The following is a 10,425-nucleotide window of genomic DNA, read 5'->3' on the forward strand; positions in this document are numbered from 1 at the left end:
AAATGAACAGAATACGCATCAAAAATTTTCACAGAAAACTGAGACCTTTCTTTGATAGTTTTTTGGAATCTTGGCGGGCAAATTTTAAAAATTACACGCAAAATTTTCTGTCAACAGCTGTAAATGATTCCGCTGTTGACTACCTTAAAGCTTTCTTTAAATTAGTCAAAATTGAGAGGAAAAAACAGTTGCTAATTCATAGTTCCCTCCAATTACTTTCAGTGATGCGGTCGGAACAACAATACCTGCAGTTGCTCGTTGAGTATGGACTGGTGGTCCATGTAGACTACAGTGTACTTGAGGTCTTTCATCTGTCTCTTGACTGTGGCCATGAATTGCACCACTCGGCTGGGGGAGATCCACTCGTCATGCACCACCACAAAACTAGTCCACTTCTCAACTCTACAACATCACCATTACCCAATTGGAAAGGTATAATGGATAGTATGGCGGCTTATTTAGAGTATGCTTATAAAGTCCACTAGCAGTCATAGAGTTAAAAAAGTGCCAAATCAAGTTATAACAGTCTCATCTAAAGCGGACAATGGGGATGTTAGCTTGGTCATAATTTGTAAGCCAATCAGAATAGACTTTTTACATCTAGCGCTTCGCAACTTTCCGGGTCGAGGTGCTCGACTTATCTTTCGAGTTTGAAGGTCGAGCAAGTGCAGTTTTGTGACTGAAATTCCGCGGTCGAGAAGCAATTTTAAGTCAAGCACAAAGTCATAACATACCCAATTTCAGTCGAGAGAGTCAAAACATAAGTCAAGCACAGTCGAAACATATCCAAGTTTAGTCGAGAATGTAGAATAATAGGTCGAGCACAGAAGAAACAGAGACCAAGCGCAACCTAATTTTTCAATTTTTTTTGAAGATTTTAATTACTTTAAATTGAAAATTGAGCAAAAAAAAACTTGCCCATAAAAAATCTCCGTCAAAAAATTGCAGTCAGGAACAATCATTTTAGGAGTTTTGCTTTCCACGAAAGTAAAATTTTTTCAGGGGGAACTCTTTATCTTTTAAAACCTAAAGGTTCCTGCGGCAAGAAAAAATAAATTTTACCGAAGTTTTCTCAAGTATCTGTTTCCGTCCAGATTTGTTTAAAAATTACAAGCAAAAAGAAAGATTGAATTTGTATAAAATAGTTTTCGATGACTGAATTCGGCATATCACTGATTCTTGCAATTTTTTTTCAGTTGAATCATCTTGTCAGGTTACTCATGTTTTTTGATAGTTGAGAAAGTCGAATTAGAGTCGCGAAGAGTCACAACATAGGCCAGACGCAATCGAAACATTAGTCTAGCACGGTCGAAACATAGGACAAGCCCAGTCGAAACATAAGTCGAACACGGTCGAAACTTAGAGCGAACATTCCAAAACAGACATACAAATGAAATTTTTGTCGCGTTTCTGCTGGCACAACTGTACAACAGATGCAAATAGCAGAATAATTCTTTATAACTGTTTTTTCTTTTAATGTGCAGATAGTTAGACCAGCATTATTGCTCTTCATAAACAAAACTGCCACAAGAAGGCCCACACTGGGTCGAACAATGTCGAAAGCTTTTTTTGTTGGGTGGAAAAAGTCAAAACATACCAAAATTTAGTCGAGAAAGTCTAAACATTCCGAAATTTGGTCGAGACGGTCGAAAAATACCTATTTCTGCTCGAGAAAGTCGAAACACCGATTTTTGGTCGAATCGGTCGAAGTCTATCGATTTTTGGTTGACAAAGTTAAAACATAAATTGAGCACCTCGACCCGGATTCAATCTAGTATAAATAGTAGGTTCTTTATTTGGCCTGTTTAAGGGGGGGGGGTGATGCGTACTTGACTATCTGTGCGACTGCCACGTCCACAGTCTGTGAAGTATCCACTACAAGGGGGAAGCTGAAGTCGAACTCCCCACCCCCGCCGCCGTCCCTGCTGTCCCACTCTTCCCCATCAGCACCCTGAAGTAGACCAGGATTTTGCCGCTTCTAAAGTTTCTTAGGCTAAATTATGTTCTTGAAATTTCTCAGTTATGACAAAAATTATCCGATAACTAAATAACTTTGCTTCTTATTAAATTTTTTTCAAAAAAAGTTTCACTTGTAAAAAATGCAGTATTATTTTCCATACTTAATTTTCAGGCTTGACTATATATGAGAATTAGTTTCCGGCTTCCTTGAGCTTTCTTGAATGAGAAGATGATGAGATGCACAAGTAATCAATTAAGATTAAGATTAAGACCATTTATCCACGGGGGAAAGGACCAACACAAGAGCTGTATAGGTCCTAACGGCGAACCGCTGTTGTAACCTGTTTAAGCACTACATGCTATTTTTTTGGTTATTTTTCTGGGATGGGTAATGTTGATTCACCCTCAAGCAACGAGCACGGATCATGGTGGGCCTCGAACATCCGGTTTTTCGCTTTAGAGGCGGAACCACTTCACCACCGCTCCACTGAAAATCGTCGTAGAACTGTTATATTTTCGCGAACCTAGATTTCCAAATGTGCTCATTCTTAATACGTTTTTAATTTTGAGTCGGATTTTATCAGAATTCAATGTGACATAGAGGCGCGAGGATAACAGCAGTTCTGAACAGACCCGGCTTCAACAAAACCAGATCTGCGTCATGCATGACCAGATTTGACTGACACGTTGTCAATCATTTGAAATGCAAACAATCAACAAGCCAAAATTTTGACCTCTTTGGTAACTTTTCAATCGAATCCGATCATGTGTCATTATGATCTGGTCATGCTTGATGCATATCTGGTCATGCACGATTGATATGTGTTCGCGTATCTGTCAGATCTCGTCATGCGATGGCCGTATCTAGTTTCTTATTAACCCCCAGCCCAACTCCCACCTTTCAACTGTGGACCTTTTATTCCGTGGAGGAGGCGGATGACACTGGGTCGCCTCAAACCATGACAGACGCGGGATTCCAAATATAGTCATATTGTTGAGATTTAATCAGTAGAGCATGCATACAAAAATACCAGTTCTGACAAAAAAAATGAAGCGGCCAACACCAAGCGTAGCTGAAAAAAAAGTTTTTACTTCTAAAAATTGATAAAATTTTTTAAATAAATGATGAATGCTGTAAAAACACTATGAATGATGCTTAAACGATTTTAAAAAGGTACAATAGCAAAAATATATTAAGCGGGTCGCGTCTAGTAAACCGATGTATCAATAATTCATCAGATCAGCAGATCAAAATATTTACCGCAATGAGGTTCCATGGATAACAATCGATTATGATGAATTTTTATGGTCTGTTTTCATAAAATTTTAAATTAATCGATAATCTGGATGAACAATCAATTATAAAACAAACAAGACTGCTCGTATCAGGGCGAAGCCCTGAATGTTCCGACTGCCTTTTAAGGTTTATGGAGCAGCAGTAATAACATTAAAAAAATTAAATTAAATAAAAAAAAATGAAAATAATTTTTTTCTAGAATTTGAAATTTTTTATGAAATCATCCCCCCACACGCCATATGAAGTACAAAAGGATAGATTTCCTTCCTTGTAACAAATCAATTATGGCAAATAAGCTTCGTTCAACCAATTTGGAACGATTTATAAGACGGAATAAATCTCCGCTTACTCGTTATTAGCGTGAATTATATCGCGCGTTAATTGTCCCAAATTGGTCAAAATGGCAACCTTTAAACCCTCATAACTTTACGAAAAATGATCACAGGTGAAATATCTTTTCAAATTTAAGCTCAGGACAACAATACCTTCTGAATGATATATAAAAATCCCGTCAAAAATGGCTAGTTAAAAAGTCGAAATTTGTCTGAAGAAAAAAAAACCCACCCCGAGCACAAATATTCCGTTACTTTCGTATCGAAAGTCGGAACAACAAGACTGCTCGTATCAGGGTGAAGCCTTGAATGTTCCGACTGCCTTTTAAGGTTTATGGAGCAGTACTAACATTAAAAAATTCAATGAAAAAAAATAAAAGATTTTTTTTTCTAAAATGTGAAATGTTTTATGAAAATCATCCCCCCACACGCCATATAAAGTTCAAAAGGATAGATTTCGCTCCTTGTAACAAACCAATTATGGCAAATAAGCTTCTTTTAACCAATTTGGAACTATTTCTAAGACGGATTAACTCTCCGCTTACGCGTTAATAGCGCGAACAATATCGCGCGTTAATTGTCCGAAATTGGCCAAAATGGCAATCTTTAAACCCCCGTAACTTTACAAAAAAATGATCACAGGTGAAATATAATTTCAAATTTGAGCTCAGGACAACAATACCTTTCGAATGATAAGAAAAAATTCCGTCAAAAATGGCTAGTTAAAAAGTCGAAATTTGTCTGAAGAAAAAAAAACCCACCCCGAGCACAAATATTCCGTTACTTTCGTATCGAAAGTCGGAACAATAAATAGAAATCAAATTATTCCATTATAATCAGTTATAATGCTTTATAAGGGATTATAATGGATTATGATGGATTTCATTAGATTATAGTGGATTATAAAAAAAATTTTATGAGTAAGAGCCTAGATTTTCAAGAACCATGAAATAAAATATTCAAAAGTAGAACTTTGTAATCGCTAAATTGTGTTTAAGGGATTGCTATGAGGGCAAGGGTGTGAAGTGGCACAAGTGGGGGGCTTGTAGGTGTGCGGATAAATGTGGGTGGAGGATTGGTGTAAAAATTGAGAAACTCTTGGTTAAAAAGTGAGGAATATGGTTTTGCAAATTTTAACTAAATGTGAGTAGGTTTAGAAATCAGGTAGACTGTAAGTAATGCAGAAAAAAGTGCAAAATTTTGCAGAAAATTTGGGAAAAGATTATAGAGAATTTAATCCATTACAATGTTTTTTAAATGGATTATAATCGATTTAGTTTTTCCTATAACATTTGATTATATTGGATCATAAAAAATTGCTTGGATCAAAGGGTAATTCTAACCGATTATAATACAAACATTTGACCACAAAAATATCGATTATAATCGATTATTATACATGAAAACTCACTGCGAGTTTTTTAATTGATCGTAGATTTATAGAACTGATCTTTCTTCAGCTGAAATGATAAACTAAAAATTAAAAGATGGATAAATATTCATAAAACAATCATAAACCAGCTTATTTCAATTTTTAGGTTCAGAAAACGAATCAATTTATTTCAATTAACAAAGATTTATAAAAAAAAACCAGCTTATCTTAATTTATAGATTCATAAAAAGAATCAGCTTATTTCAAATTTTTGTTTTGCTATTATACAAATCTGTAAGTTCAATTGATGCGAGATTAGGTAATTGAATGATGCAATAATTGCGGAATTTCTGTTTAATTATCTGATCCGCCAGTTTTCTTTCTTTTTGTTGATTCGTCGATTCACAGTAATTTAGAGCCTCCTATTGTATCGAACCCCCATAACTTGAAACAAAAAGACTACAGTTGAAAATGTCTTCAATTAGGTCAACAATATTGTCTTCGAGGGTCTGTTCCGTTATACGGTCCAAAAATGAAAAATCATACTTAAAAATTTTTATTAAGCAAAATAACTGACAATATACAGAACACAAAACTAATAATATGCAACCGTTTTAAGTTTTGTTGGGAGTTCGGGGCGCAATGAGGCCGGCCAAAACTGCGCCATTTCCATCAAAGTTTAGTTGGTCATTTAATAGATAAAATAGCAATGTTTTTGGTCACTTTTGTAATTTTTGGTGAAATGAGCTTTGGAATAATAACGATTTCTAGCTTTTCTCTCGGCTGCATTACCGTTTTCAAATTTGTCAAAATATCTATTTTAGGCCGTATAACGGAACGACTCGTCTTCTTAAAGCTTCAAGAGTTCTTAAATGGCAAACATGGACATTTTAAGGTTCGGCAGAGCTTAAAAATAACAAAAAGAAAACATTTGACCTCGAAAGTTTGCAGAAAAACATCCGCCATCCAAATATCCTGCACACCACACGCCCTTGATCAGTAATTTTGGGCCATCTGGTGAAGCGTATTTTTGGTGACAAAAAACCTGCTCATTAATCAGACCAAAATGAATTTGAATTGAATACGCATATTTAATTTGGAGTTAAAGTCCACAAAAGGTCAACTTTCGTGTCAGGTTTTCTTCTTCTGCAGAAGTGAAGTTGCTTTCCAGATCTCCGCCAACTGCTTCTAAGCTAGCAATTTAAGGAGTTAAACTGCACTCAATTTTTATTTTTAAACCGTTTATGAACATATACGTATGTGAGCGATAGACAGACACCATCTATCGTGTTTGCATAATTAAAACATCAGAGGCAAAAAATAACCTAAAAAAGCATGTGCTTCTTGTGCAAGAGACATGTTTGCTATACGACTAAGGAATACGTGTTTCATTATAACAAAACTTTGCTTCTCATGAAATTTGATTTTTTATATTGTGATCTTTTTTGTTCTTTGTTGAAATATAAATGTTACTTCTTGTGGTATTAAGTCATCAAATTGACATGCTGAATAAAACTGACAAACATATTGGTGTTCCTAATCAACCGTATAAAACCACTCATTACACCAAAAAAATTGATGCTCTTGTGAGGTGGGGAGGGAGGGGGGGGGGATTTGGTAAGGAAAAAGAGTCGAATTATCATGGGCGCGATTAATACAGTGCGGAATTTAGTGGCGCAACTCGACTGGGATTAACGTTAGTTCTCGTATCTTTAGCTCGTAGATTAATAGTCTTTATACAAAACTTTGGTATCGTGAAGTATTTGCGTCGTGTTTTGTTGCGCCATACCAAGGAGTGGTGATAGTGTTGTTGTTGAGGGGGACAGTGGTGGTTGATGGCCAGATGGGGCACTCTTTTGTCCCTGGCCAGTCCAGACAGGAGGGCGTGGCTGGCACAAGAGGATATGGACAGGAACAAGGCGAAGTGGGAGTGTAGCAGCACACATGCCCACCTCACAACTTCATAGGGGTCCACTCCTTGCACCTGGATCATCCTAAACAGGCTCTTTTGAAGGATTTTTTTTTCGCTGGGCGGAGGGGGAGCAAACTTTGTCGGAAATCGTGTCTATTCTATGACTCAACAAAAAACAAATACAAAAAAAATCTTTTCAATTCGAATTGAAGAGAATTGTTTCATATTTGTTCTTTCATAGAATAGAGTTTTTGCAAATTTTCTGCAAATTATTTGCAAAAACCACCAACTTTAGAACTAAAAAGAAAATGGATTATAATCAATTGTATTAGATTATATTGAATTTTTTTCCTCAAAAACAATTGAATGGCAAAATAACCGATTTTGTGGTTTGAAGCTTACATCTGAAATGAATTGTAATGAATGGTTTTTGTCTAGGAAATATAATTATAATTCATGGGCGCTGTTTAGTAAATCAAATTAGTTGTCAAATTTGAGTATTTAACCTCCAACTTTTTCTTAAGCCTGATAACAATTATTTAAGCAAAAAACTTTCAGAAATTTTTTTTAATCTACAAAATATCAATGCCCTGGAAAAAAAGAGTATTCAAGAATGTTGCTTTGTGATATATTCGGGTCTTGGAATTGGCAATTTGATCATTTTGATATCTTGTTGAGCTCGGTTTTTACTGTTTCGTTTTGAACGCGTAGCGTTTGATGCGAAATATTCAGACTCAGAAATCTTGAGCTGTTTAAACACGCTTACCAGTCTCATTAATAATTATTTTTCTTCTATATTTCGAAAATCGGGTATTCACCTTTTCATTTTTTGTAAATTTTGATTTCTAATAGAGCAGTCGCAATAGTTAGAGGTTTGCTCTGATCAGTGCATTCATGTTGTTTGCACCGATCAGAGCAAATCGGTGCATTCATGGCACACAACTCGCAAGAGAAATTAACCAAAAAAAAAAATAAAAAACGAATTTTTGTTTTTCGTTTTTTTTCTAAAGCTTTGTCCTTTTTCTGACTTTTTGCAGTGTTATTATGGTGAATTTTTTTGTGTTGTTTGCTCAGTTCTTAATTATTCAAAAAATTTCAATCAAAAAATTTATTGGGTCAACAAGCTTGAGTGATCCAGCTTAATTCAAACGGATTGCCTTTGTTCCAATTTTTGAAGAAAGTGACGGAGAATCTGTGCTCGGACTGAGTTTTGTTCCGAATTTCGACTTTCTCACTATCCTGTTTCGACGAAAATCTTTATCTAACTTTTGAAACGAAGCTTTTGCTCTGAGCTCATACTTAAATAAGACTGCTTGTATCAGGGCGAAGTCCATACTTTTGCGACTGACTTTTAAGGTCTATGGAGCATTAACAACATGAAAAATTAAATGTAAGAATTTTTTTTTTCAAATTTGAGATATTTGCAAAAAACATCACCTCACACGCCATATATATACAAAGTGATAGATTTCCCTCCTAGTAACAAATCAATTAGGGCAAATAACCTTCCTTTAACCAAATTGGAACGATTTCTAAGATGGAATAAATCTCCGCTTACGCGTTAATAACGCGAAAAATATGGCGCGTTAATTGTCCCAAATTGGCCAGAATGCCAAAATTTAAACCCCCATAACTTAACAAAAATGGTCACAGGCGAAATGTTTTTTTTTCAAATTTAGGCTCAAGACAAAAATACTTTTTGAATGATATGAAGAAGTTTTGTCGAAAATCGCTAGTTAAAAAGTCGAATATTGTCTGCAGAAAAAAAACCCACCTCGAGCACAAATATTCCGTTACTTTCGTTACGAAAGTTGGAACAAAACGTACTTCACCTGCAATCGTTTTTTTGTGAAGTTATGGGGGTCTAAAACCGCCATTCCCACACGCCACTTAGCCTAAAACCGCCATTTTGGGCTGTGGGGGACAATTAATGCGCGACATAATTTGTGTTATTTACTCGTCAGCGGAGATTTAATCTGTCATAGAAATCGTTTCAAATTGAATTGAGGCATGCTCCTTGGTCTATTTATACTTTGCTACATAAAAAATATCTCAATTTGTATTTTACAAAGCGTGTTGGGAGATCATTTTCAGAAAAACCATCAAAACCATCAACTGAAAATTTTTTCAGTTTTCTTTCGAGAATTTCATCAATTGTTTTATTTCAAATTATTCCGTAGAAACTAAAACGATGTCGGAAAGACAGGGCTTTGCCCTGATACAAGCAGTTAACTAGATCATATACCTGGAAAATTCAAATTAAGTTTGTCGCGGAATGAATGACCACTTCTCAAAAAACAATTCAAACAAACTTTCTGCAAAATTTGATTTTTTTTCGATTTTATCTACTGATTGCTAGGTTCCTCCGTTCAAATAATTAACCAGATTATTTGACTTAACTTGAATACTTTTATCTGAAAAACTCTGGCATAATCCTTGGGCGTGTGACTGGAATTGATTATTACCCTACTTCTGTTTAACAGTATAACCAAAGGGGTTCAGGTTCTACTAGCTAACAAATAAGCGCGCTCCTCAGGGCAGAATGAAACAACTAACAAGACTGCTCGTATCAGGGCGAAGCCCTGAATGTTCCGAGTGCCTCTTAAGGTTTATGGAGCAGTAATAACATTAAAAAATTATATGTAATAAAACAAAATGAAATTTTATTTTCTAAAGTTTGAAATTTTTTATAAATATCATCACCCCACACGCCATATAAAGTACTAAAATATGAATTTCGCTCCTTGTAACAAATCAATTATGGCAAATAAGTTTCTTTCAACCAATTTGGAACGATTTCTAAGACTGATTAACTCTCCGCTTACGCGTTAATAGCGCGAAATATATCGCGCGTTAATTGTCCCAAATTGGCCAAAATGCCAATCTTTAAACCCCCATAATTTTACAAAAAATGATCACAGGTGTAATATCTTTTCAAATTTGAGCTCAGGATAACAATACCTTTCGAATGATGTGAAAAAATGGCTAGTTAAAAAGTCGAATATTGTCTGCAGAAAAAAAACCCACCTCGAGCCCAAATATTCCGTTACTTTCGTTACGAAAGTTGGAACAAAACGTACTTCACCTGCAATCGTTTTTTTGTGAGGTTATGGGGGTCTAAAACCGCCATTCCCACACGCCACTTAGCCTAAAACCGCCATTTTGGGCTGTGTGGGACAATTAATGCGCGACATAATTTGTGTTATTTACTCGTCAGCGGAGATTTAATCTGTCATAGAAATCGTTTCAAATTGAATTGAGGCATGCTCCTTGGTCTATTTATACTTTGCTACATAAAAAATATCTCAATTTGTATTTACAAAGCGTGTTGGGAGATCATTTTCAGAAAAACCATCAAAACCATCAACTGAAAATTTTTTCAGTTTTCTTTCGAGATTTCATCAATTGTGTTATTTCAAATTATTCCGTAGAAACTAAAACGATGTCGGAAAGACAGGGCTTTGCCCTGATACAAGCAGTTAACTAGATCATATACCTGGAAAATTCAAGGTTAAGTTTGTCGCGGAATGAATGACCACTTCTCACAAAAAAT

At 35.5% G+C, this 10,425-nt stretch overlaps 2 protein-coding genes across 2 annotated transcripts in view; one reads left to right on the forward strand and one right to left on the reverse strand.

The window, feature by feature from the left end:
* The window catches only part of LOC134840741 (glutamate receptor ionotropic, kainate 1-like), a 47,423-nt gene that overhangs the window by 29,133 nt on the left and 7,865 nt on the right, over nt 1-10,425 (reverse strand). Inside the window, exons 2-4 of the mRNA XM_063856762.1 lie at nt 6,750-6,954; nt 1,830-1,951; nt 246-402 (exon numbers count right to left, since the gene is read on the reverse strand). Coding sequence (XP_063712832.1) covers nt 246-402; nt 1,830-1,951; nt 6,750-6,954 — 484 coding nt within the window. The remainder of the gene's footprint in view (nt 1-245; nt 403-1,829; nt 1,952-6,749; nt 6,955-10,425) is intronic.
* LOC134840742 (polyglutamylase complex subunit TTLL1-like) overlaps nt 2,060-10,425 on the forward strand; it is a 74,907-nt gene continuing 66,541 nt past the window's right edge. Inside the window, exon 1 of the mRNA XM_063856763.1 lies at nt 2,060-2,069. The gene's annotated coding sequence lies outside the window, so the exon portion shown is untranslated. The remainder of the gene's footprint in view (nt 2,070-10,425) is intronic.

The sequence above is a fragment of the Symsagittifera roscoffensis genome, chromosome 2, assembly GCF_963678635.1.
Source record: "Symsagittifera roscoffensis chromosome 2, txSymRosc1.1, whole genome shotgun sequence".
Classification (NCBI taxonomy): domain Eukaryota; kingdom Metazoa; phylum Xenacoelomorpha; order Acoela; family Convolutidae; genus Symsagittifera; species Symsagittifera roscoffensis.